Here is a 27,582-nt window from a genome sequence, read left to right on the forward strand (position 1 = left end):
ACCATTTATTGCATTCATAATTTAGTTTGACATTCTTATAGGCATTGGTTTTATGCATGTTGTTTTTAGTGTAAAGTTGATGGGGTAAAATCATAATTCACATTTCCCATCTGAGTCAAGCCTTAAGAAAAGCCTAAATGAAAAAGAAAATAGTTGCAGAGTGTGGTATTATTTTTCTTATCAGGGATATTTGGACCTGTTAAATAAGTTAAGGTCATTTTGTTGCATTTCTAAGACTTGGTTAATAATGAAGTTATTAGAAAATTTATAGCCCTGGCTGGTGTAGCTCAGTGGATTGAGTGCGGGCCTGTAAACCACATGATCGCGGTTTGATTCCCAGTCAGGGCACATGCCTGGGTTTCAGGCCAGTTCCCAGCAGGGGACTCATGAGAGGCAACCATACATTGATATTTCTCTCCTTCCCTTCCTCACTAAAGATAAATAAATAAAATTCTTTAAAAATGGCCTTAATATTTACTTATTCTAAACTATTAATAACAGAGCAGTGTGGGGTTAGAGAGACTCAGATGGTATGTATTGCCTATTCATAATGAAGAAACATAGAAAACATAAATATCTTTTATAAAACTTGGTTTAATTTAATTTAAAACATTTAAACCTTTATTTGAATGTATGCTATTATGCAACCAATTGTTTAGAAAGTGTAATAGACAGGGATTCTAACAGAAAATCACTGAAACAACATTGCCTTCTGGGAAAAATTTTATTTGGTAGCACTATTTTAATGGACATAAGTACTTTCCAGAGTAACACTCTAAAACCACTTAATTCTTAACATTAGCCACAATACAGTACAAGACATGTTACCTGCAACTTACCATCTACAATGTTAGTACTAATTTATGCTCTGAATTTATATTACTTTAAGAAGCATTCCAATAAATATATAAATAATGATATAGCCTCTCTCAAATTTTTTTTGTTTAAAAGTATTTGTTTAAAAAACAAACATTTTATTTATTTTGTGCATATATTTCTAATAATAACACTAATAATGTAATTTCCAACAGTCACTCCAATTTTCCAAGTGGTACCTGAACAATGAGGTTGTGATCCACTCCAGTGGCCACTTAATTGGCAAGTCCTTGATGAATGGCCTAGAAGGACACGCTTTCCTGTGCAGGAATAGTGAACAGTGGATCCAAAGGTGTACTTCTCACCGGACAGGACTGCATTAGGGGGAACGCCAGGGTGTCCACAGTCAATCACTACAATACATAATTATTGAATATAAAATTTTTTTATATCTCCTATCGAACAACCTGCACCAACTTTCTATAAAATAAATCAAAGGTAAATTATCTGCTTAGATATATACAACCTCAAGAAATCAAACATCCAGGTGAAACCTGACTTTTTAAAAAATAAAGTGGAAGTTGCAGCTATGGGAGCAATTCTGTTCTCCCACTACCCTAAACATGAGTTTAACAGGAACACTGTAAGTAAGCATAAATGACTGAGTATAAGTCTACATGTATGGTGGTGGTGAGTGTGTTTTAATATGTATATGTGCATGAGTTTGAAGTACATACGTGCCCAGACAAGGATGTGCACATTAGGGAGAAGAGTATTATGTGGATTGTCTAAATAAGGGCATAGGATGCCAATGGAATTCAAAATGAGCCCGTAAAGAAACTAAAAGGATTTTGAGGGTGAAATAAAAGGGGTAAGGATGGATCTGTGTCACACTATCAAATACATAGTTTAGAATAATTATATTCCTAGTTATTAATAAATAAACTATGCTGTACAAAGAAAATAATCAGTGGCTTATTAACCCAAACACTGCTAGGCACAGCAGAAGCAGATGCCAACACATTGTAGAATTTTCTTGATGACCCAGAGGTAGCTTGGGAACTTACCGTGTGCCCCGTTTTAAGTGTAACTTGAAAAAATATTGAGCACAGTAAGAGTCTGGAGTATTAAATAGACAAGAGGGCATAAAATTAATAAGTCCCTTAAGATCTTAGCACAATACCAGGAGTGCTATATGAAATAAAGAAAGGCAAAAAAGTATCTGAGAGCTACAAAAATCTGAAGCTCATGTTTACATGTCCTAGAAAATATTTTCATTTTAATGTTATAGTCACGTAAGGCCAAGTAACTAAATTAGTCAAACTACTAGACCAGTGTACAGTAAGAAAGTGAAATACATTTTAAGCAAGGCATCAACAATTGACTTAATGATTTTCACAGAATCCAAAACTTAATAGACATTGCAAAAATTTTTGATTCAGTGCATGAATAATATTACAAAATTTAAAAAATCCTACTGCATGAATGTGAAGTGCCTCTAAATAAAACATGATCATACAATAATCTTATAATTTAAAATGAAGCATAACCAAAAATTGCACAATGATTGTTTGACATACTACCCCTTCAATCTACATAGTTGTTTTTTCTATCGTGTCAGAGATTCTCGAACTCTTTGAGAAATGTGGCTACATTTGAGACCTATCAACTTACTGAATTCCTAGAATTCATGTTCACTTTCCTATTCCTCACATAATTTTTATTTCTATTTTCTCACCACACATATCAATTACATGTATATCTGCTAGAAGTTATCTAATTTACATTCTACAACTCCAACATAACATTTAACTAAATACACTCCCCAAATGTTCACTGACTTGAAAGATGATATATATTAACACAATTACATTCATATATGTATATATTGGAATATGATAAATATTTATGATTAGTTAGCTTTAAGTGACACTTTTGTCTAAATCCTCAAGTATTCTGAAGCTGTAGTGGCTGTTTACATTAAGACCAATATTGCTTTAAATGAAATTTGAAATAGCAGTATAGAAGACAATTAAAATAATTGCCCTCTGGGGATGATCATATAGAACACGAAAGATGTCTGCTTTTCACAATCTACCTGCTCTATCAAATTTCAAAGTCAAAGAATGATAGAGAGATATAAGGCACATTAATATTAATGAGAATGACATCTGAGCATCAGTAGAATATAAGAAAGAATAGTTTCAAAACAATGAAACAATAAAATAAAAATCTAATTAAATAACATTTAAAAACAAAATCCTTCTGACACATAGCTCTAGATATAAGACAATACACATCTGTGTTACTTACACGTCATTTTCTCAAGGAAGAATTCACATTATCTACTTACTGATACATTCTGGTAACGGTTTGTCCCACTGTCCATTTGGCTGACATATCAAAACTGAAGATCCAAATAAAAAATATCCGGGATTGCAGTCATAGAACACAACAGTACCGTAGGTGAAATTCCCATGTTCTATTTTACTTTCTCTTTTAGAATTGGCTGGAATTCCAGGGTCAGAACAGTTCACCACTAAACAAATGACAAATTTTAAAAGTGTTTGAAATAACATACATATACATATGTAGACTTCTAAAGAAATTTAGAAATTTGCTTCAAAGGTAAATTAAATCAAGCAAAATAAAAATAACAGAAATAAAATTAATACACTGATTATGATAATGAAATAAAATATGTGTGATTGAAACATAGAAAAAAGAAAACATTGTTTGCAAAAAGTTTTTGAATGATAGCAACTCCATAAGCATTATGCTTATCACAGGTTTTTGAAACTGATTCATTTTCAACTATAGCTAAACCACACAAAATGTAAAGTCTCTGATGATTTGATTATATTTTATCACATAATATGAAGTATACCATACTTCTTTGCAAACTGGAAAAACACTGAAAAAAATCTTTATATCTATGCAGAAAACAACAAACTCCCTATTTAGGGGTCATGGTAATTCAGGCCTCAAACATATTTTTCACAAACATATTTTTAAAATTTTTTATTGTCGTTCAGTTAGAGTTGTCCCCATTTCCCTCCCATACTCTCCCCTACCTCCTACATTCAATCCTCTCCCATCCCCGTTGTCTTTGTCCATGGCTCCTTTAAGTATGTTCCTTGACTTGATCAGTCCCCTTCTTTCCTCTACTTATAGAGAGGACAAATGCCAAAGCTGAGTTTCATTAATAATGGAGTAAACAATCTTAATGACATTTTTTCAACCCTCACTTGAGGACTTTTCTTCATCGCTTTTTAGAGAGAGAAAAAGAGGAAAGGAGAAAGGGAAGGAGAGAGAGAAACGTTGATGCAAGAGAGAAGTGTTGATTGGTTGTCTCCTATATGTACCTGGACCAGGGACTGAACCCACAACCTATGTAGGTGACCTGGCTGGGAATTGAACACACAACCTGTAGGTTACGGGTTGACACTCCAACCAGCTGAGCCAGGGCATGATCTTAATGATATTTTATATGCAGACATAAAATAGGAATGAGATAATAAATATAAGCAGTTAATACAAAGCCTGCCAGTATTAACTTTAAAAAATAAGTTAAAAATGAGAAAAATTAAAAACATTGCTAATGAGATGACAGCAACATTAACTCTTTTTGTTTTATTGGCTGAAGACTCCCCACTGTTCTGCCCAAGCTGTTTCAAATGCGGTCATCTATGTTTCCACAGACACATAGCCACCACACCTGAGCTGGAGGAGCATGAGGTTCTTACCTTTGCACATGGGTGGGGGGTGGCTCCACTGTCTGTTGGCCTGGCACTGGGCCTTCATTGGCCCTTGCATAAGATACCCAATATTGCAGGAGAATGTTACTACATCATTAAAGTTGAATCCGTTCCCACTCGTTCTTCCATAAATTGGACTGCCAGGGTGCCCACAGCTGACAGCTAACAGCAGGAAGTGGAGGCAGGGGAAGCACAAAACAGTATCTGGTTATCAGTCATGACATGGGAGTTACCCCTAATCATTTCAGTGTAGAAAGAAGGGTACTTTTATGTGAAAATATGTCTAAAGTACTTTTACTAATGCAGAAGAATGATTTAGAATGCCATAAAAAATCTTATATGAGTACTATATTAATAAGTAGATAATTATTTACAGTTGTGATAATTTATGCAAGTGGTGCACAGATGTTTAGAGTTTCATGGTGCCTACTTATTCTCTATTTCTTTTTAGAGAAGAATAGTGAATTTCAAAATTCTGGGAATGACAGAAGTTCATGTTATTAGCCAATAACAAAGAAAATGAACTAATTTTCCTTTTCAATGGAAGAACTGGAAGATGGTTGGAAACGTTTTTTTGTATTTAACTTTGAAACTATTTATTTTAATATTTATACAATTCTTACTTATACATTTTTTAAAGATTTTATTTGTTTATCTTTAGAGGGTAAGGGGGGAAAGAGGGAGAGAAATATCAATGTATGGTTGCCTCTTGTGCATCTCCTTGCTGGAAACTGGCCTGGAACCCAGGCATGTGCCCTGCCTAGGAATCGAACCGCAGCTGTTTGGTTCACAGGCCTACACTCAATCCACTGAGCTACACCAGCCAAGGCTACTCATACAATTTTAAAAAATACTGATTGATAAGTAAACATGTGTTTAAATAATTTGTGAGTATAAAGTGTGGACCATAAAAATAATTCTGTACTAGAATTCTTGAAGGCTTATTTTCTTCACAATTTATATTTGATAATTTAGCACAATTTGTTTGTAAATAATGGTGTCAATTAGATGCATATTTAAATACTTTTAGTGTTACAGTTCTAGTCCAGATTTTATGTGGTTCTGGCTTTTCCCAAATACTCTGTTTCCATGGCACCTGGTCTCATCACATAATCTCATGCTATTAATCAGAGCAAGTTTTGTAATAGTTCTTCATAATTGGGCACAATGAAAAACCAGAGTCACTTCCAGTATTTTTGAAATGACCCGAGAGCAATTACTCTTCAGCTGTATTGTTAATGTCAACCTACTCATTTGGAAATGTAATTGCATAGTATTCTTGTTAAAATGATCAATAAGGAAACTGGTTTTACCCCAAGGACCAATTTGCATTTATAGTCTCAATTATTCAACAAAAAAATAGCCAAGTGGTATGACTTGGCTATGCTTGAATATAAATGAAAGGGAAAAAATTATAGGAAAGCCCAAGCACACTATTGTTGTCTCTGAGTCTTCAGATTTTCTGTGTGTGTGCTCACGGGCATGTGTGTGCACAAATCCCCCTTAGTCAAGCAAGTTTAATTGTTACTTGTATGCTGCACTGTCCTATTAAATCTCAACATTCAAATGTGTTTTCCATGAAACTAGAGTTCCAATAAATTTCTGTTGGTTGAATAAAACTTGACAATGATGTATTTTGCACAAATGGATATAATTAGTTACAAAATAAATAAAGTATTTTTTGTAAATCCACATTAAGAGACCAACGTGTTACTTATCTGAAGCCTCCAAAATCTCTATTGCATAATCCTAAAATGTTACAGATTACAACATATTTGCATTATTTATTCTCATTGTCTAACATCAGTTTTAATGTAAGTGTCAGTAATTTGGAATATAAATAATTAGGAGGGAAAAATAAGAAATACATTGATAATTGACTTCAAATCCAGAAAAGGATAGATTATGATGTGAAACATGGTATGTTACTGGGGATTCCATGGGGTAAGAAAAGTAACAGATATATCAATATTCAACTACATTCTGATCTTAGTAGTATAACAGTCATAATAAATTCACGATGGGAAAATCTATCTCATACATACAATAAACACAAAGCACTGCGGATATATTTAAAGATTAATAATAAAAATGAACTATTTTAAAATCCATTTTATTCTTCAAGTGTCAAGTCATAACTAAATTAACTTTAAAGATCAGATAGATATATTTGTTGAATATATTCAACAAAATTCAACTCACTGAGTTATATTAAAACAATTTCAAAATTATATATGGTTAAACAATTTTCTATGAATTTACAAATAGCAGAAATGATGCTGGAAACATATTTTAAATGAAATTTAATATTATATAATCTATCACAAAATATTATAATTCTATTATCTATGTGTACATAATCTTGATGTATTTAAGAATGCCATAAATTCTGAACCACAAAGAGTCCATAATGATAAATACTTTTAACCATTTGCTTTAAACATAAGGTAATTAGGGCCTACAGAGATTAAAAGACTTTCATCTAATTAGCTCATCTAATTAGCACTGAAACTGAAATGAGAACAATGGTTCTCCATGTCATGTCAGATGACTGCCCCCACACTAGTTATACTCCATGAATATCTAATTTTTATATGACAGCTACAGTATCATAATTATTAGTAAAAAAGGTATCCAAAGTATTTTCTGCTATAAAAAATTACACAATATTACACCACAGAAATACTGATGCTACTACAACACAGTGGTCTGAAGAAATTAAAATCCTTGTAACTAAAATTTGTCAAAAGTGCAGTTTGATAAAAATATGTGTTGTAAATATTATATAGTCCTATTAAATACTAGAATAGTTCAATTTAATTTTTTGTCTTTATAATAAAACATAAATACTAGACATTTTCTTCTACTTTCATAGTATATGGCTTCATATACCTCTGAACACACAAAAAATGATTTTTGACCATTTAGTTTATTTCTTTGTCCTTAAATATATATATTTATTTACATATACATATACATATACATATACATGTATGTATACTTATATATCTTACCTAAGAATATGATTACTAGGAACACATAAGAACAGAGGTTTCTGATTACTTCTGCCATGCTTACTTACGCACACAGGATGGGAGCTGACCAGACCAATTGTGATCCTGTTGACAAATCCTCACTGAAGAACCAATCAATCGAAAACCAGGATTACACTGATAAACAACTGTGTCTCTGTATCCATAATTTTCTCCAATGACTTGACCATTCACAATGAGTTCTGGAATTCCACAGTGACCCGCTGAAATGGGTCAGAAAGTAATATTTGTAATATTGTGATCTACATTTTATTTGCATATCTATATACATATGTAATATTAGTAAACCTTTAAAACTGACTTAGAAGCGTGCCACAGACAATGCAAATATGACTACATGACATAGAAGACTGAGTGAAAAGGCTAAGTATTAGGGAATTTAAAAAAGAGACACTTTGAGTAACACTTGCATCTAGTAGAAATTAGAATTTCAGTCTGTATAAAAATTAAAAATATAATATTGAATTTTGAGAGATACAGATAAAACAGTGCTTAGTGGGGAAATTCACAGCACTAAATGCCTTATTAGAAAGAAAGATATATAATTAAAGACCTAAGACTGCACTTTAAGAAGAGGAAAATATGGAGCAAAATAAAAAAGAAAAGAAAAGAAAGCCAAAGTAAGTAGATGAAAGACCATATTAAAGTCAGTTAAAGAAATCAAGAAAAAAAAGACTAATAAAGAATGTCATCTAAATCAAAAATCTTTCTTTTAAGAACAGCAACTAAATTGTGAAACTTCTAGATAGTCCTATCAGCACAAAGTAAGAAAGAACAAAATTACCAATAACAGGAATGAATGAAATAACATCTATATAAGCTTACAGAAAATGAAATTATAAGAAAATATAAAGAACCAGTTTTATGCCAAAACATTTAAGAGTTCAGAAAACAAAGTCTTTGACAATGACATTATACCAAAATAAACACAAAAATAGAAAATTTGAGTAGTCCTTTATCTATTTAAAGTATTTGTATTAAAACCTTTTCCACAAAAGAAAAAAATCCCACTCAGAGGCTGTCACTGGTAACATTCAATGAAACATTGAAATTAAAAAAAAAAAAATCTTACACCACTCTTTAAGAAAGAATCACTTCCAAGATTTCCACCCAAGATGGAGGCATAGGTAGACAAACTATGCCTCCTCACACAACCAAAATAAAAACAAGAATTTAGAAACAAAATAATAAGCAGAACTGACAGAAAATTGAACTGTATGGGAGTCTGACAATCAAGGAGTTAAAATAGACACATTCATCCAGACCAGTAGGCAGGGTGGAGTCAGGCGGCCCTGCGGAGAGGGGTTGGGGCAAAAAAAAAAAGCAGTGGCAACTGGCGTGCAAGGCAGCAGCGGCTGGACCCTGGGCATGGGGTGGCAACGGGCAGACCCAGCGAGGTGGTGATTGTGAAGTGGGGCATGGCGCAAAAGGCGGCTGACTGGGTGGTCCCACATTTGTGCGCAGATAAATCTGGTGAAATTGGGGAGCGAGACAGACCCTGCAACCCAGGGTCCCAGCACCCATAAATAAAGCCTCAAAACACCAATTGAAAATACCTGTGGGGGTTGAGGTGCAGGGAGAGACTCCAAGCCTCACAGGAGAGCTTGTTGGAGAAACCCACAGGGTCCTAGAACATACAGAAGCCCACTCACCGGGAATCAGCACCAGAAGGACCCAGTTTGCTTGGGGAAAGCGGCAGAGGGGACTAAAATCTGGTAGCAGAGAGTAGAGCAAATGCCATTGTTCCCTCTCAGACCCTGCCCCCATATACAGTGTCACAACCCAGTGACTGGGTTGCCCCACCCTGGTGAACACCTAAGGTTCCCACCCCTTACTACATAACAGGCATGCCAAGACAAAAAAAAAAAAAATGGCCCAAATGGAAGAACAGATCAAAGTACCAGAGCAAATACAACTAAGTGATGAAGAGATAGTCAACCTACCAGATATGCAGTTCAAAGCACTGGTAATCGGGATGCTTACAGAATCAGTTGAATTTGGTCACAAATTAGATGAAAAAATGAAGGCTACACTAAGTGAAATGAAGGAAAACGCACAGGGAACCAATAGTGATGGGAAGAAAACTGGGACTCAGATCAATGGAGTGGACCAGAAGAAAGAAAGCAACAACCAAACAGAAAAGAATGAAGAAACAAGAATTCAAAAAAATGAAGAGGCTTAGGAACCACCAGGACATCTTTAAATGTTCCAACATCTGAATTATAGGCGTACCAGAAGGGGAAGAGGAAGAGAAACAAGTGGAAAAGTTATCCGAACAACTAATAAAGGAGAACTTCCTCAATTTGGCAAAGGAAATAGACTTCCAGGAACTCCAGAAAGCTCAGAGAGTCCCAAGGAAGTTGGACCCAAGGAGGAACACACCAAGGAACATCATAATTATGTTACCCAAGATAAAAATGAAGGAGAGACTTGGAATACTTCTTTCCAGACCCTTCTTGCCTGTAAGGTCTCTTTTGAGAAATCAGCTGACAGTCTAATGGGTACTCCTTTGTAGTGACTGTTCCCTTATCTCTTACTGCTTCTAGGATTCTCTCCTTCATTTTAATCTTGGCTAATGTACTTAGGATGTGCCTTGGTGTGTTCCTTCTTGAGTCCAACTTCTTTGGGACTCTCGAGCTTCCTGGATTTCCTGGAAGTTTATTGCCTTTGAAGAACAGCAAACTCACAGTTATTAACAACCACACCTAAACCAAAAGCAAACTAAGAGGACAGCTAGATCAGGAGTGGAACCATTGCTAACCAAGGGGTTAGCAACAGGGGAGTGGGAAGAGGAGAAGGGGGGAGAAGTTACAGAGAAGAAGGAGCACAGACGGTAGATAGAAAAGTTTAGGTAGAAAGTTTCAGCCCCACCCCCTTAGCCTCCAAGGAGGGGAGAGGGGCTAGAGGCTGAATGAATCACCAATGGCCAGTAATTTAATCCATCTTGCCTTTGTATTCGGGTCTCCATAAAAACGTAAAAAGACAAGGTTCTTAGAGCTTCCTTCTCAGGTTGTGAACAGTGGGGATACTGGCAGAGTGGTGAGCTCCGAGAGAAAGGAAGCACTAAGCCCTTCTCTCATGTCTTGCCCTGTGGATCTCTTCCATCTGGTTGTTCCTCAGCCACCATATTTCACCCTGTATAATACATACTCTTCTGGCCCAAATTTTTGAGGGAAAATAAGGATGTGCATTATACACAGGAATTAGTACTAAATGTACAGTACACATTATACATGGAAGTGCATTACACATGGCAAAATATGGTATATCTTTTTGTAATTGAATTTAAAACAACACATACTATACTAATCAAACAGCAATTATAGAACAGGTGGTACTAACCTATCTATAATTAACCTATGTACTAACCTATGAGTACTAATGGTACAGGCTGCAGCAAAGAGGGGGTGCCCAGAAAAAGGGATTTGGAATGGGGTCCAGAACTCAGAGTGTTTAGGAAATATTAGAAAGACTTATAAGATGTTCTCTCCCCTTCCACCCCACTGGTGTGAGTTGGGGGAAGGAAGACATGGAGCAGGAACATGCAGAGCTGTTTTGTACAGCCACAGCTTTGCAGCTAATCCAGGGCATGGTCATTTAACATATCTACAGCCTTTGGCTGGTTGCTTAGATATGTTAAATAGTGGTGGCCATGCTCTCAGCCAAGGAGATAGAAAGGGACTCCCCACCAAGATGTGACTTGGGGGGCAGGTCCCCTGAATTACAGAGCCTGTGTGGGAGCTTGGAGAAGATTGACTCCATGACACGGGGCCACTGCACCCAGACTCACGATAGCAGCCCAGTAAACTTGAAATAATACAGGAATGCTGGCAGGTGTAACTGATTGTAGGAGGAGTTGGAAATGGGGATACAGAGGAAGATTGGCGCAGGGATTTAAACCCAGACACAGCAGCCATTGCAGAGAGAGCCACAAGGCTTCACCAGAGTGGAGACCCCCTCAGCTTTAGTAGGGGGAACCACCATGCGGCTTTAGCAGAGAATCGCCACTTTGCTTTGTCAGAGTGTTGACCTCCCCACTCCTCACAGCTTTGAGGAGAGATCCACATGGTTTGGGCCAGAGTGCAGACCCCTGCAGCTTTGGTAGAAGAGGACCATGCAGATATGGGGTGCTCCCTTTGGCTGCGTGGCCTGGGAAGCAGGAGAGACTTTGTCTGGAAGAAGGGTGAAAGAACTCTTGCCAGTAGGCCATGAGAAGGTGCCATATGGCTTTGGATTAATTAGAGATCCTGCCTGGACCACTAACAGTGCCAGCAGCCTGAAATATGGACATGTGCTTCTTTTCCAGAGTTACGGTACCCCGGGCAGGGCGATAAGGAAGCACTCTGGGTATCTGTGGGTGTCCTAAAAGACTTTGATATTTTAATGAAGATGTTAGGTCACTACTTTTAGTCTGTATAGCATTAAGTAAACATTTCCTTTCCTTTTCACAAATCTCTGGCATTGCGAGATGTTTTTCCCATTGGGCGGCGGACAATTGAGCCCAGTAAGGGGTCCTTTTGGTAATAGTATATTGCCCTTGCCCCCCTTTGTTCTGTAACACTAATGGACTCATAGAAAATCATGTATTAAAAGCTTCATTATCATTATGAGTAATTTGTAGATATCGGCAGTTGTAGTCCCTGCCTGAGCAAAGAATGCAGGACCCTGCCCACAAGAACAGGACACATGTCAGAATTCCTATCAGAACTTGCAGAAACAGTGCCTGCAGGTCCTGCTCCTGAACATAGACAGTGAAAGTGTAGGTAGAGCAATGGGACTAGGTGATGGCATACACAGGAGGTAACATTGAGGCCACCCGAGAGCAGAGCTGGGAAACTGCACGTTGCCAGAAATTCTTTTGCCCCCCTCTTCCCACAGTTCCTCTATTAACACAGCATGGGTACCTGAGCTGCTATGAGGTTTTTGGAGGCACGAGCCTGCCATATTCTCAGGTCATCAACTCCTAAAAAAATCCCTGCCTTCTCAACCGTAACCTGCCTCACAAATTTGGCTTTCATGATGGTGGGCAGCTGGACCTCTGGGTCATTTTCCCAGTTTCACTCTTATAACAAACTGGTGAGCTATTAAGTAAAATGTTTCTCTTAGTTCTGGAAGCCTCTTTAGCAAAATAATCAAACCCAGTAACAAAGTTGTTGGAACCCCCAATCTTAGCCTTTTTTTCTTTCAGAATCACAGGTAACTACCAGGGCTTATGAGTGGCATCTACATTGGCGGATGGGGACAGGCCTGTCAGAGCGAACCCTTCACTTATAGAATCTGATGGTTTTCCCAGGTAGATGGTGCCAAAATAGAGTGGAACTGTAGGACACCCAGCTGGTGTCTAGAGCGTTGCCTGTTTGGGGAGACTGAGTGTAGAACACCCAGAGACATCTAAGAGAAACCTCCAGCTAACAATGTATTTAAGGATGGAATGTTGAATCCTTCACTCATGATACAGCGAGAAGGACAAGGTTGTCTACTTTCAGCAGTTCTACTTCACATGATTTGGTTGGCTGTATACGGTGTGATGCATTTGTACAAAGGAAGGAAGGGAAAGCACAAATTTGAGAAATACAAAAGTAAGACAGCTCTACGCTCTGATGATACATATACAGAAAATCCTATTGTAAGAAAATCCTAAAACTAATGAGTAAATTTAGCAAAGTTGCAGGGTACTAGGTAAATATTTTAAATAATTGTGTTTTTATATACTATTGAATAGCAGCACACAATTGGGGAATATAATTAAAGATGAACAATTTCATTTACAGTATAAATACACTGAACATTTGGAGGAACAATTTTAGTAAAAAACATATATGGTCTCTATGCTAAAAATACAAAATATTGCCACTACAAAAAAATAAAGAAGACCAGAATAGAGAAATAAATATACTAAACACACTATAACCATAAACTGGAAGATTCAACATTGTTAGATGCCAATTTTTCACAATGATCCATAGATTCAATGCAATCTTGATAGTTAGTTAACATGCCTTTTTAAAAATAAAAAATAATCTAATTCTAAAAGTTCTATGGTACTACAGAGGACTTAGAGTATTCAACATTATCTTAAAAATAAGAACTAATTTGGAAAACTAACATACAAAAATTTCAAGACATAAAATATATCTTATAAGTAGTGTCAAATATCCTTCTGGGGGCAAACAAAACAAAACAAAACACCTTGACATTACTCTGCAATACTTACAACCACAACTTAAAAATAAATCACAGATACAAAACTAAGACCAAAACTACAAACTTTCTAAAAAAAATTAAAAAAAAATAAAACTACAAACTTTCTAGAGAAACACATGAAAGAAAATCTTTGTGACATATGGCTGAGCAAAGGTTTTCTAAATCAGCTACAGAAAGCAGTAACCACACAGGAAAAAAAGATAAGATAAACTATCAAAATTGAAAACTTCTGCACATCGAAAGACACCATTCTGGAATACCTATGCCAAATATTTAGAAAGCACATGATGGTGAAACCCTGGCAACCAGAATTTACAGAGAACTCCCACATTTCATAATAGAAAACAATTCAGTATAAAAGACACTTTTACAAAAAAAAATTACAAATAGTCAGTAAGCCCAAGAAACTGTAGTACATAAGTAGTTATCAAAATAATGCAAATTAAAATCTGATAACTTTAAGCACCCAATAGAATGAATAAAATTTAAAAATAAAAACAGCTGATTATACCATTAGCCGGAGAAATGATGAGACCACCAGAGCTCTACCAGGAAATTTACTCCTGATTATTAAAGAGAAATAAATGCATATGCACAACAAGAGTTTTACATGAACATTCATAGCAGCTTCATTTAAAACAGCCCCAAACTGGACAGATCCCAGATGTCCATCAACAGGGTAAAGGCTAAGTGGGGTATATTCATACACTAGAATTCCACTCAGTGAGTAAAAAAATTGCTGATACACACATTGACATAGATGACAGAGAATGAAAGTAGCCTTAAACAAAGAGGTACCATTTCAAGTCAAAAGTGTCTGGAGCCCTAAGGACAAGTTGTTTTCCAACATGAGAAGAATGACTGGGCTACATGAATCCATACGGTCACTCTAAGCTTAAAATGCTTGTTTAGCAGCTGCACTTTTGTCCTCCCAACCTCCTTTTCAATTTATGTCTGATGTCAGCCCTGTCCTCTGCCGTGGAGGATGAGGTTGTCCTCACAGGCTGAGAGGCAACATTTTCTCATAGATATTTTGTTATGTCCGGTCTCCTCAGAGAACAGAATTGGGATTCTACATAGCTGAATAAAACCACCGTCTCTCTCTATATATGATTGCCAACAAACAACATACAATAACAGTCCATAAGGACAAGGAACTATAAAATATAATATTTTAACTGTAGTTTGCATATGCATTTTCAAACTTGTAAGTAAACTAAGTAATTTGTAACTGAAATCAGTATTGCCAAATTCAGTTTAGGAATTACTAGAAAACTCTTTTATTTGACTATTTAACCCTACATTAACATATAAAGATTTAATTTATTTACTATTTTCTTTTTATATAGTCTAATAGCACATTTAAAGGTATGTGCTCTTACAAAGAAACCATTGTTGCTATTTCCAAGTACACCAATTAACAGATATGCCTAAAGTGGTAAAAAGCATATAATTTTACCAAAACTTTTAACAAAACCTTTTAGGTTTCAAATTACCATTGTATTACCACAAATATTTTCAAGCTAATTAACAAAACAATATGCATTTAAATTGCTAGAGTATAGAATTTTCTGCAATGTGTCATATTGTAAACAGTAAAACTTTACAGAGAAACTACTGTACACATTTATCAATACCCTGTGCATAATAATCAGCAACTTTGATTTGGTAAAAACAATGATTATACCTGTTTCCAAAAGACAAGTGAGTAATTAGAATAATTTTTATTATACCTAACTCAATACTGTGATACCTTGACATCATTTTAGAGAAAAATAAGGCATAAATCATACCATTTGCTTAATATTAGAAAGATATTAAAATCTTTGAAAAAGGAGAGAAAGCATAAATCATAATATTATCTTAATAATAAAAGAGGAGGTGTAAGAGGAAATAGCTAATTCAGTTTCTTTTACTGCACAGTTGTTTATAAATGTTAAATTCAAAGAGCCCTAAAGGGAAAAAAATCCCATTTGCCCTAAAATCAGGTTTGCAAACATATATTTTTAAAGTTTGAATAGAAAGTAATATTAAACATGTTGAAACTGTGAAACAAAAAAGGGAGGAGAATTTTTAAATGTGGAAATTATTTTTCTTCTTTGGTTATTTCCTTAAACAAATAGGTGAAGGAAGAATTGACTGTGTTTAGAATGAATTAATTGCTACAGCAATTAATCCAGCTGAGTATGCAGATATATATTTTTCAGCCATTAGTTTTCACCTTTTTATTTTCACCATGCCTGGAAGACAGTGTGTCACTCCTTAATGATGGGAGTTCCATTTCCCATAGTTGTTGATTGACTTTTAGAGTTATTTGTTAAATAACTTTCTACCATGAGACATTTGTAAAGTTAAATATTTTCTAGTGTGAACCCTTACTGAGTAAATAAAAGTTGTTACCTCATATTATGAAAAAAGGACTGCATCTTTTTCAGAAAGGAGAAAAAAAAGGTTGGTTAAAAATTCTTACCTAGACATCTGGTTTCAGACCCACTCCAAAGACCTGAAGAAAGACATTCCCGCACGGCCGAGCCCACGAGAATGAATCCTGAGTCGCAGGTAAAGATGGCTGTGGAGCTGTAAGAAGTCTGGGTTCCAATCTTATTTCCATTTGGAGGTGTAGGTAGTTCTCCACAGGAAATAACTTCAAAACAGTGAAAAAGTTAAAACTGTTAAATAATAGTCAATATAACAAAACCATGCTTTTAACATTCTGAATTCCCTTTGACTTGACATTTTTCCATTGAAACTGACATCTGCAAACCATGTCTGAAAGAGTGTGAAAATGTAGAGAAAATACATGGCATCATTTAAAATGTATCCTCTTTCAGGTCCAATAAAATCTAAGTTAGAGCCTCATGTGATGAAGCTATTGTATTTGGGTCTTTTGCTTAGCCAACCTGGTTACTCAGCAGGTTGTAGAGGGAGGGGAAAAATCAAAAGATTAAAGCGCAGCTAAGTCATCAGCTCAAAATCTTTCTCTCATTTATCAAGGGACACTGGGAAATCCCTTGACAAGCATGAGACAAAGTTTCTTCATCATCTGAACAATGCTAAGACAGTAATTATAATTACTTTTTTGATGACCCTACTATTAATAAGAATACTTTACCTGTGAAATGTTTGGTTCTCACAAGAACCGTTAGATAAAGTTATAGTTCACATTTTGTTTGTAGGTTTTAAAATTGAAAAAGGCAGATTAACTAACTTGCTAGGTCTTTCTGAACCCAGATCTTATGACTCCTCTATATTTAAAGATGATGAATGAATTCTCTTTATAGGAAAAAGAAAATAATGGATCATGTTTATCGAGTCTTTATTTTGTACCAGACACTATTACTAGTGTTTGCACTTGTGTAATTCTCAAAAGAACCCTGAGGAAGAGGCAACCATTATCAGAATTGTATACACTCGGATGTGGGCACATCAAATTAAGTAATAAGATTATGCACTCTGTAAATAGATAATCAAAATTAAACCCAGCAGGCTAACTTCAAATCCAATACCCGACCATCAATCCATAATGCATTATTCTGGCTCCAGCTCCGCTTCCAGGCCGAGCCTTTAGATGGCCATTAGATAGACAAACAGAAAATCTGCAAACATTAAATTGTTACATATAAATCTGAAAATGAACTGATTGGTTTGAACTAATCCCCAAGTAATCCTTTGAGGTAGCTATGCTATTTATTAATATTAACAGCACTAATATATACTACTTGAATTTAAATGATGAGCAAATGGAGGACCAGAAAAATGACTGTTTTTCTATTTCTCAATGAATTGCATTTGCTCGATTCCTTGTTGTTCCCCATTCTCAGCTCTTGGCAGGGGCCTGATCTTCTAGACCAAGTAAACTCTTCTACACAATAGAGGACAGAACACAAAGAAACCAGACAAGTATTTGTTGAGTCTCTCATTAATGTTTTTGTTGGAGACAATTTTTATTACCTCTTTGAAATATCCCTTGGTTACATGCCTTTTTAATGAAATTATAGTAAAAAAACAATAAAAGTGGATGCAGAGAAAGATCCTGGGAGAAAACCCTATGGAACAGGGCAAAAATTTATGAATGCAGATGCATATTTTTAGAATATCAACTATAATTTAAATATCTATATTTGAGATTTTAAGTCATCACTATGATTGTCTTATAAAAAAGGCAACCCCAAAATTCTGTGTTTTCATAGATTAAGAAAGTAAATTACAAAACATAAATTAGTGACTAGAATAAAACTTGGTAACTGTGTACTTACTACACAGATAATTGTCTGCTGTATTAAACTTCTTATTTATCATTAGACTTCTGATTCCTTTTTTAGTTTTCTTATAAACTGTAAGTGTCTGTGCCACAGATGACTTAGAGTTGTGTTGGACAAAAAAAATAAAAGGATGAATTTTCAAGCTATTTCCTGGTACTAAGTAAACACTGAATAAATGTAGAGAAGGAAGTTCAAAGTGAGTTCGAGAAATTTCATGTGAATATCCCTTGTTCCATTAGTTTATCTACATTAGACACTGGCCATGTTTGTTATAAGAATGCATGGAAATAGAAAGGCAACATATTCAATTTGATTCAATAAATATTTATTGAGCTCCTGTTGTGAATCAAGCTCTAGCTGACATTTTTCAACATATCATACCATTAAATCTTTACAATAACTATCAGATAGGCATTATCATAATTTTATAGTTTAAAGTATTTGAATTAAAAGGAATAAAAACCTTATAACACAATGGCTAGAAGACAAGGGCAGAGTCAGACTGACTGGATTGAGTTCTATTTCTCCACAATTTATCTGTGATGTGTAAAATAATACCATCTGGGGCATAGTTTTCTTTTTGATAAGATGAATATAGTAATATCAACTAATCTGTAGTATGGGAACTAAGGAATAAATAAAGTAGTACACGAAAAGGGCTAAAAGTGGAGCTGGCAAAGTGGAAGTAGGCAACAGTATTTTCTAGTTTTTGTAGTAAATGACATACCGAGAATTCCAACACAGATTTCTGAAGCCAAAGCCCATGCTTTTTGCATAAGCATGTACCAATACAAAATAAGTTAGAAAAATTTAAAATTTAATGAGAATAAATAATCTTTCAAGTAATACTATGTCATTATTGCTCAGTGTGCTTGGAAAAGGAAGTGATCGAGCAAGCACCTACCGAAGACAGCTTATGAAATATGTTAGCAAAGTGGATACTTACTTTGGCAATATGGTCTTTCATTTCTCCAACTCCAGGTGCCATTAGGAAGGCATTCAATAGAAGCAGGACCTAGTCCATGATAACCAGGGTCACAGCTGAACACTACCTTGGTTTTGTATTCATAATGGGAGCCATTCACAATTCTCCATCGTCCATGGTCCAAGGTAAAGGAATTGATGCTTGGACACGTAACAACTATACAGATGCCAAGAACATAAATGCGAATAAGTCACTCTGTCTATTCTACCTCCTAACTGTATCTCAGGTCTATTCCCTCCTTTACATCACAGCTGCCTCAATTCATTCACTATTGTGCCAGGGGAGGTCCTCTAACATTTGCTTTTATTTCTTTTCCTTGTAATCTTCTCTTCTGCTCTACAGCATTGCTGGGAGTTGAACATGCCCTGTTATTTCACACTTCAGAGTCTTTGTACAGGTTTATTAAGGTATAATTGACAGAATGTGGAAAAGGGGAATCCTGGTGCAAACTGGTGAGAATTAAACTGTTGCATCCACTATGGAATGCATATATACAGCCTGTATAGAGGTTTCTCACAAAATTAAAAACAGAGCTGCTATACGATTTAGCTACTCCCCACCTGTGCCCCTGGGCATATACCCAAAGGAAATGAAATCTGGGTCTCTACGAGGGGTCCGCACACCATGATTATTGCAACATTAGTCCTGACAATAGGAAAAGCCCATTCTCTTCCTTCTTCATAAGTTTTGGAAGGGCTATATATTAAGGAAATTTGTTTTATGAGAAGGGTCTTTTTATGCAAGAGTTGTGATATAAACTTTGGCTAATTCAAAACTTGCTCAACATAAGCATTGTTAGACACCTATGTCAAGACTGCAAATAATTTAACAAGCCTTACTTTAAATGAAATCACAGCTCAATTAAAATGTTAGTAGTAAATTTTTAAAAAATCAGCCCTGGCTGGTGTAGCTCAGTGCATTGAGTGTGGGCTGTGAACCAAAGGGTCACAGTTCGATTCCCAGTCAGGGCACATGCCTGGGGTGCTGGCCAGTCCCCAGTGGAGGCCATGTGAGAGGCAACCACACATTGATGTTTCTCTCCCTCTCTTTCTCCTTCCCTTCCCCTCTCTCTAAAAATAAAAAAATATATATATTAATTTTTTTTTAAATCATTGAAACAGAGAAATAAGACCTCATTTAAATCATGAAGACCGTATTTAAACCAATATTCTCTGATCCTATTGCTACCAAATATTTTACTAGAATTAGATTCTTTTAACATTATATGATATTCATTTACCTTCTAATGTAGCAATGACAGCAATGGGAAATATTCTAAATGTAAGTAACCTGAAGAATACTGACAAAGTCAGAAGTTATGGATCATATCAGCACCATTATTTTTCCTTATGAAAATCAGGACCAAGGTATGGAAACATCATTTATTAATGAAAACTTAAAAAAAAAAAACAGGGCCTGTACATGAAAACACAGATTGATCGATGGAGGATGAAATAAATGAAACATTAATATATGAGACAGCTACATTAACTTTTCCTTTTAGACATCACACGTCATGTAAACATTACACAAAATTCCAAGTCATGTAAGATGCCAGTAGAAACACCAATGACAGAATGTCCTTCATGTACATACCAACACAGCGAGGGGTCTTGTTATGGTTGCTCCACGTTCCATCTGATTGACATATGGCGGTGGTGAGTTCCTTAGAGGACAATCTGTATCCGTCATGACAAAAATAGGTGACTCGGGTGCCTACCAAGTAGTCTGTTGTGAGTATTCCTCCATTGGTCGGGGCTTTAGGAATCCCACAGGAAATTGCTAGGATAAATACAAAGATACAAAATTACAGGGACAGAAACAGAATTTACTTTCTAAGTCTTTTAAACTGTAAAGCATGCCAAACTATTTGGGATTTTATTAAATCCTGAAACAATATCAGAATACCTCCTAAAATGCTTTTCTGGACCCAAAACTTTTGGAATAATTTGTATTTCAAACCCCTATGACTGTGGGGTTTTTTGTTTGTTTGTTTGTTTGTTTTTGTGAATCCACACATGGTTAACCTTTCTTTCTAATTTCTTACTTATTTTCTTGTAACCATGTGCATGGTTATCAGCACTCACGTAGATTATATGAGAATGCAAGTGAGGTAAATATAGAGTGTAGATAGGGCTTACCCATGAGGGTAAGGGCTTACTACATCACCGCATAGCTAGTTCGGTCCATTCAGTGTGATGGGTAATTACTAAGTACTACAAAGGGGGTGGTAACCAGGAGCAAATAGGACTCTGGCCAGGAACAAAACAAATAGATTTATTTTACCTGGAAGCTGGATATTGCTTTGTTTTAGGACTGGCCACACTCTATACGCTTGGATGCATCCATGAAATGTCATGTGTACGGACATGTTTAATAAATATAAGGCCAGGACTTACTGTCTTAAAAACTAGTTTGGATCTTCCTGCATTTCATTACTGTGTCATAAATGTCTTGCTTTTTATATACAACAAATCTGAATAGGTGAAAATTAGTTTTATCATAATATGACAATTACAGTTAAAATTTTATATTTAAATAGATTATCTATATAGAATATTTTAATATCTTATTAATTTAAATGACTACACAGACATCTCCAAAGGTCAGTTGTTATCCTTCTCTGCTCTCCAAGTACACAGTTTACATCTCAAAAAGAACAAGAGCATAAGTAGTCAAGGAATACATTTGGCAGCTACACTCTAAATAAAGGGAAATTAGCTGTATCTTTTATATCATATTCAAATATGTGTAAGTATTTGTACATATCTCTGCAGCAAAAAAATTAGAATATAAGGATAGCCACGGGACCATTGCAGTTATTATGTATTATTTGGTATATGTACTATATATTACCCATACAAAATCAGAAAATCTCTGAATTTTAAAATATCTAGTATTATAGGATTCAGAAAAATTCTAGATTTGCAACTATATATATTTTTCTCATATCAAAAGAAATAAAGAACAGAAAGACGTGAGCTTAATTGCAATGTTTACAAATGCCATGTTTCATTTACCTGTCTCCAATTTCAATCTAAAAATTGTTTCTTTTTTTCTTTTTTTTTAAGATTTTATTTATCTATCTTTAGAGGGGAAGGGAAGGAGAGAGGGAGAGAAATATCAATGGTTGCCTCTCGTGCATCCCCTGCTGGGAACTGGCCTGCAACCTAGGCATGTGCCCTGACTGGGAATCGAACCACGATCCTCTGATTCGCAGGCCCATGCTCAATCCACTGAGCTACATCAGCCAGGGCTTTAAAAATTGTTTATGCTTTTAAAACCTATCAGCAAATTGTTTAATTTTAGTTAATCCATATGAATTAAATATAAAGTAAAAAATTTTAATGAAATTCTCCTAACTGAATGGGGCACTCTTTGTCAGTGAATAATTTAACCTTCTGTAATTTGATAACCTATGTATTATGAACAACAAAGCAGTAGCACTGGCTAAATAAATTATATAAGCAATCTCATGTAATTATGTTGTTATCCTTACTATCCAATTACAGAACCTCTAAAATAATAAATAGTGTTTTAAACGTAGATAGTTTCCTGATGTTAAATAAATGTTTGTATTTCCATTTAGGACTTCTGGGAATTTCAAAAACCAAAGATGATGTATTAATTGATCTTTTAATAATTAACTCTACATTGTTGGTGTAGTATAGGTTGAACTTATATCAAAGTAAAAAGGGAATATAGGTTAAATAGTATAGATTCCACATATGTGGTTAATGCACAATGGCTATATTTTAGAACTGGTAAAGCCATTATCACTGAGTGGTTGACAAAGAGGTTTCTCTAGGGAACTCTCAAAATAAAGTAGAAATTAAAAGTGAGACTGTGAATACAAAGTGACTGTTTCTACATAACACTATGTGATACTCAATTGTGTAGTTGGATGAGAATGGTTCAGTTCCTGAAATGTGCAGGAGTGATCAATGAATGGCTATTTGATGTGTCCACAAAGAAATGAAACACCAAACCAAATCCAAATAGAGGTAGTAAATTAAATTTTCTATCTTTAAATATGCTCACATTGTTGTTCAAGTAAATATATGAACAAGGAGATTGAAGAGACAGAATAAAAATAGAGAATGTAAAGAAAATTTGGAACAAAACAAAAATTTGCATTATGTGAATAGCTCTTTCCAGTGACATCTCAGCATTTTATTTTAAATATCTATGTCCAAACACAGGTCACATACAACAAATATTTTTAGAAAACAACTAATCTACTAAAATTGTTCAATGGTAGGGGTAAGGACGGTCCCTTCCAATAAATGTCGTTGGGGAAAATGGACAGATACATGCAAAAAATGAAAATAGACCACTTCCTTATGCCATATACAAGAAGAAACTCAAAATGGAGTAAAGACTTAAATATAAGACCTGAAACCATAAAACTTCTAGAATAAATCATACACAGTAAATTCTTTGACAACACTCAAGTAATTTTTTTATGTGGATTCTAGGGTAAGGAATACAGTAGAAAAGTGTATGGAACTATTTCACATGGCCTGGAAATGTAGTTCAGCACTCATGTGGAAAATCAGGGGGGATCGAGTGGCATGCAGAACCACACCCACAGAGAGGTTTTCCCGTGGGGAATCAGGGCTGCATTGTACCTAGACTGCAATCAGACTTGCTTTTGTTAAAACTCCCTCACCCTGAATTGAGGCAGAAAGTGCTTACAGTAATTTCCTGAAGTCTGTGCTAAACCTCCAAAGTATGGAGTGTGACTGATCAACCACTTTTCCCTGTGGTCTGCAATATCCTTCTCTTTGAAGTAATTAACAACATTCTTTCCTTTGTTGTCTATAAAAGGTAGTCACCTGCAGCAAATCTGTGCATAGTAAATGAGGACTACCCTCCATGTAATGTACCCAGAAAAGCAATAAAGGCTTGTTCAGACAGAGGCTGGGGGCCTCTGGCCCCCTCGCCCTCTCTCTCTCAGAGAGTGGCCATGCCATCCCTTTTTCTCCACAGGACTTCTGTTGTCCGTGTGTATTTGTTCACTAGCAGCCACAACATACACGAATCCTGCAGGCCAGGATCCACATTAGAAAAATAAATGAGCCAACATCAAACTACAAGGTTTTTGCAAAGCAAAGGACACCATCAACAAAATAAAAAAAAACAACCTACCAAATTGGAGAAGACATTTGCCAATGACCTAATAAGAGTTTAATATATGAAGTAAAAAAAAAACCCTCATATATATTTATACCCAAAATAATCCAATTAAAAATGGGCCGAGGACCTGAATAGATATTTCTCCAAGAGGCCAACAGATATAAGAAAAGCTGCTTAATGTCATTAATCATCAGAGAACTACAAATTGAAATTACAATATCACCTCACAGCTGTCAGAATGGCTATCATCAATAAATCAACAGACAAGTGTAGGCAAAGATATGGAAAATAGAGAACCCTAGTGCAATATTAGTGGGAATGCAGATTGGTATAGCCAGTGTGGGAGACAGTATGGAATTTTCTCAAAGAATTAAAAATGAAACTGTCTTATGACCCAGCAATTTCACTTATAGATATTTATTCAAATAAATCAAAACGCTACTTCAGAAAGATATATGCATCCTTCTGTTCACTGCAGCATTATATCTGACAGTCAAGGTATGGAAGCAACATTAATGTCCATCAGTGGATGACTAGATAAAGAGGAGGTGGTTCATACATATAAGGCAATGTTACCAGCCATAAAAAGAATGAACTCTTACCATTTGCAACAACATGGATAGACCTAGAAGGTCCTATGCTAAATGAAGCAAGTCAGAGAGAGAAAGGAGACAAATAATGTATGATTTTACTGATAGGTGCACTCTAAAAAAAAAAGCAAACAAAACGGAGACTCATACGTATAGAGAACAAAATGATGGTTGCCAGGGAGGGGTTTCGGGTCCTGGGTGAAACAGGTGAGGAGATTAAGAACAAATTGGTAGCTGCAGAATAGTTGTGGGGGTGTAAAGTATAGCATCAGGGTTACAGTCAATAATATTGTACAGTAATATCTATGTATGGAGTCAGACTTGTGAAGGAGGATCACCTCATAAGCGATATAAATGTCTAACCACTATGCTACACACCTGAAACTAATACTGAAGTCAACCATAGTAAAAAACAATGAAAGTTAAAAAAATAAGTGATATTGTCCAGTGATAACAAAAGTTCTATTTTGGAATGACTGCTTGAATTAGAAATGTTTAATTGCATTTCAATTTACCTATCCTAATTGTAAAGTGATTTTAAATCAAACAATTAAAAAACATGATTTCATATGTACATTTTATACTATATACAAAAAAATGAAATTTTAGAGCCGACTCTACCAAGCAATTTCAAAGTTTCAGAAATTGCAGGATATATTTTATTTTAGCCAACAGTTAATTATTTCCTTAAAGATTTTCTAATGATTATTATATATTAATATACATTTACTGCACATAATAAATACATACATTAAATATACAAATAATTCTTATATAATAAAATGTAATAGTTAAAAGTTCAGAGCATTTTAATATTTATTTAAAATATATGACTTAGGGATATATATATATATATAATATATTATATATATATATTATATATATATATTATATATATAATATATATATATATTATATAATATATATATATATATATTAGATTCCCACAGTTCTAAAATTAGATCAAAGATATTTTTTCCAAACAAGTTTCTAGAAATTATTTAATACTAAGAATAGGTAAATATTCCTGCTATTCATTGCTCATAGAAAAACAGAGGTTTCTATATTTATCAAAATACATGTATTTTCTGCATGAAGGGGGCACCCTCAGTGTTTACAACCCACTAAAGTAAAGACACTTCCAAGAATTCTAATAAGTGGTTAATGTTTCCTGCAGCACTGGAACAAGGAAATAATAGTTCTTTCATTTCTCATTTATTTATACATGTCTATTGGAGATATTATCTTTCTATGAATTAAAAATTGCAGTTTAATATATAAGAGAAGCCATTTCAGGTGTCAGGTAATAGCTATTCTCTGCTCATTTTAACTTGCTGCCGCTTAATTTTAAATTTTAATTGATTTTATTAAAATCAATTTTATTACATTTTGTTTATTTCATCAAAATCACCTCCATTAAGCGGACTACAGGTAAGAACTATCATTTATTAACTACTAGCATGAACATATATTTTTTTAAGATTTTATTTATTTTTCTTTAGAGGGGAAGGGAAGGAGAGAAGGAGAGAAATATCAATGTATGGTTGCTTCTCGTGAATCCCCTGCTGGGAACTGGCCTGCAACCCAGGCATGTGCCCTGACTGGGAATCGAACCATGATCGTGTGGTTCGCAGGCCCGCGCTCAATCCATTGAGCTACACCAGCCAGGGCTCATGAACATATTTTTAATATGAGGATTCATAGTTATCATATACACCCCCACATTATGGGAAGGATACATTAAATTTAAAATTAAATGTCATGTTGATATGACATTTAATTTTATGTTAAATATAATATAATGTGATATGTTAAATATTTTAAAATTCCAGTGATAGATTTTCTTGAAGCTAAATTTGTCTTTGTGACTCTACCTAGCTAAGAGACTGAACTGCTTTTTCAAACAAGACCTGGTCCAAAGCCCTAAAAATGTGTCATTTGTTAATTAGTAGCTTGTCATTCTGTTTGCAGGATGCAATGCTCAGACAGTGCTTCGACTTTTAACAAAATACAAATGGAATAAAAGACATCTATCTGTTGAGTTAGCTGAACAGTAAAGAAGAAACAATGGGTGATTAGCTACATTGTCCTCTCTCAAATGGGATGCTCTGCAAGTACATTTCCGCCTTGTCAGAGCGAAAGCCCTCAGTGAACTTGCCCTCTCTTATCCACTCCGTTCTTCCTGCAGACTGCACAGGACCACGGCCTCCAGCTCAGGGTGGACCACTTTCTGACAACAGAGTAATGGAAGTGGTAGATGTGTGCACAACACAGAGTGTGTACAACACAGAGTGTGTACAACAGTAAATAGAGTAAAGGGCTAAATCACATGAGAAATGAAGAATTTAAGAAGATATATGTCAAATTCTCCTTATATTCATCCTTCCATATTTTAAGCCTTGTTTTCATGAGAGGCATCTCTATAATATGCTTCTGAATTTCTATAACTTTGAAAATTACTGCGACCCATTTAAAAAAATGAAGTAACTTTTACTCATGTGTTTATCCTTTCATGAATAAGATACTTTACCTTGACAGGCAGGGACAGGTGCATCCCACGCATGGTACCCATAGGAAGACTTTCTGCACACGGCACTGCTCTTTCCAACAAGCCGGAACCCTCGATCGCAGGCCCAGCGGACCACGCTATTAAGCTGTCCCCCAGTCTGGCTGATGATGTATCCATGCGGTGGGGATTCTGGTGTACTGCAATAGAAAGCTTTTCAAGAGAAAAAAGTATTGCTGCGTAATTAACAAATTCGCAATTCCTTACAA

The 27,582-nt window shown here is 35.2% G+C and overlaps 1 protein-coding gene across 3 annotated transcripts in view; it reads right to left on the reverse strand.

Annotated features, from left to right (window-relative positions):
• Nucleotides 1–27,582, reverse strand: part of CSMD3 (CUB and Sushi multiple domains 3) — a 935,029-nt gene that overhangs the window by 57,431 nt on the left and 850,016 nt on the right. For 2 of the 3 annotated variants that reach the window (XM_037048422.1, XM_037048420.1), the window contains 8 exons: nucleotides 27,338–27,526; nucleotides 20,675–20,860; nucleotides 19,040–19,234; nucleotides 16,302–16,475; nucleotides 7,657–7,830; nucleotides 4,563–4,736; nucleotides 3,170–3,355; nucleotides 1,056–1,229 (listed from right to left, as the gene is read on the reverse strand). In XM_037048422.1, the coding sequence (XP_036904317.1) occupies nucleotides 1,056–1,229; nucleotides 3,170–3,355; nucleotides 4,563–4,736; nucleotides 7,657–7,830; nucleotides 16,302–16,475; nucleotides 19,040–19,234; nucleotides 20,675–20,860; nucleotides 27,338–27,526 (1,452 nt within the window). The remainder of the gene's footprint in view (nucleotides 1–1,055; nucleotides 1,230–3,169; nucleotides 3,356–4,562; nucleotides 4,737–7,656; nucleotides 7,831–16,301; nucleotides 16,476–19,039; nucleotides 19,235–20,674; nucleotides 20,861–27,337; nucleotides 27,527–27,582) is intronic. The other variant, XM_037048421.1, reaches the window with a different exon arrangement.

This window comes from Sturnira hondurensis, unplaced genomic scaffold (genome assembly GCF_014824575.4).
Source record: "Sturnira hondurensis isolate 20B ecotype Veracruz unplaced genomic scaffold, ASM1482457v3 Scaffold0006413, whole genome shotgun sequence".
NCBI lineage: Eukaryota > Metazoa > Chordata > Mammalia > Chiroptera > Phyllostomidae > Sturnira > Sturnira hondurensis.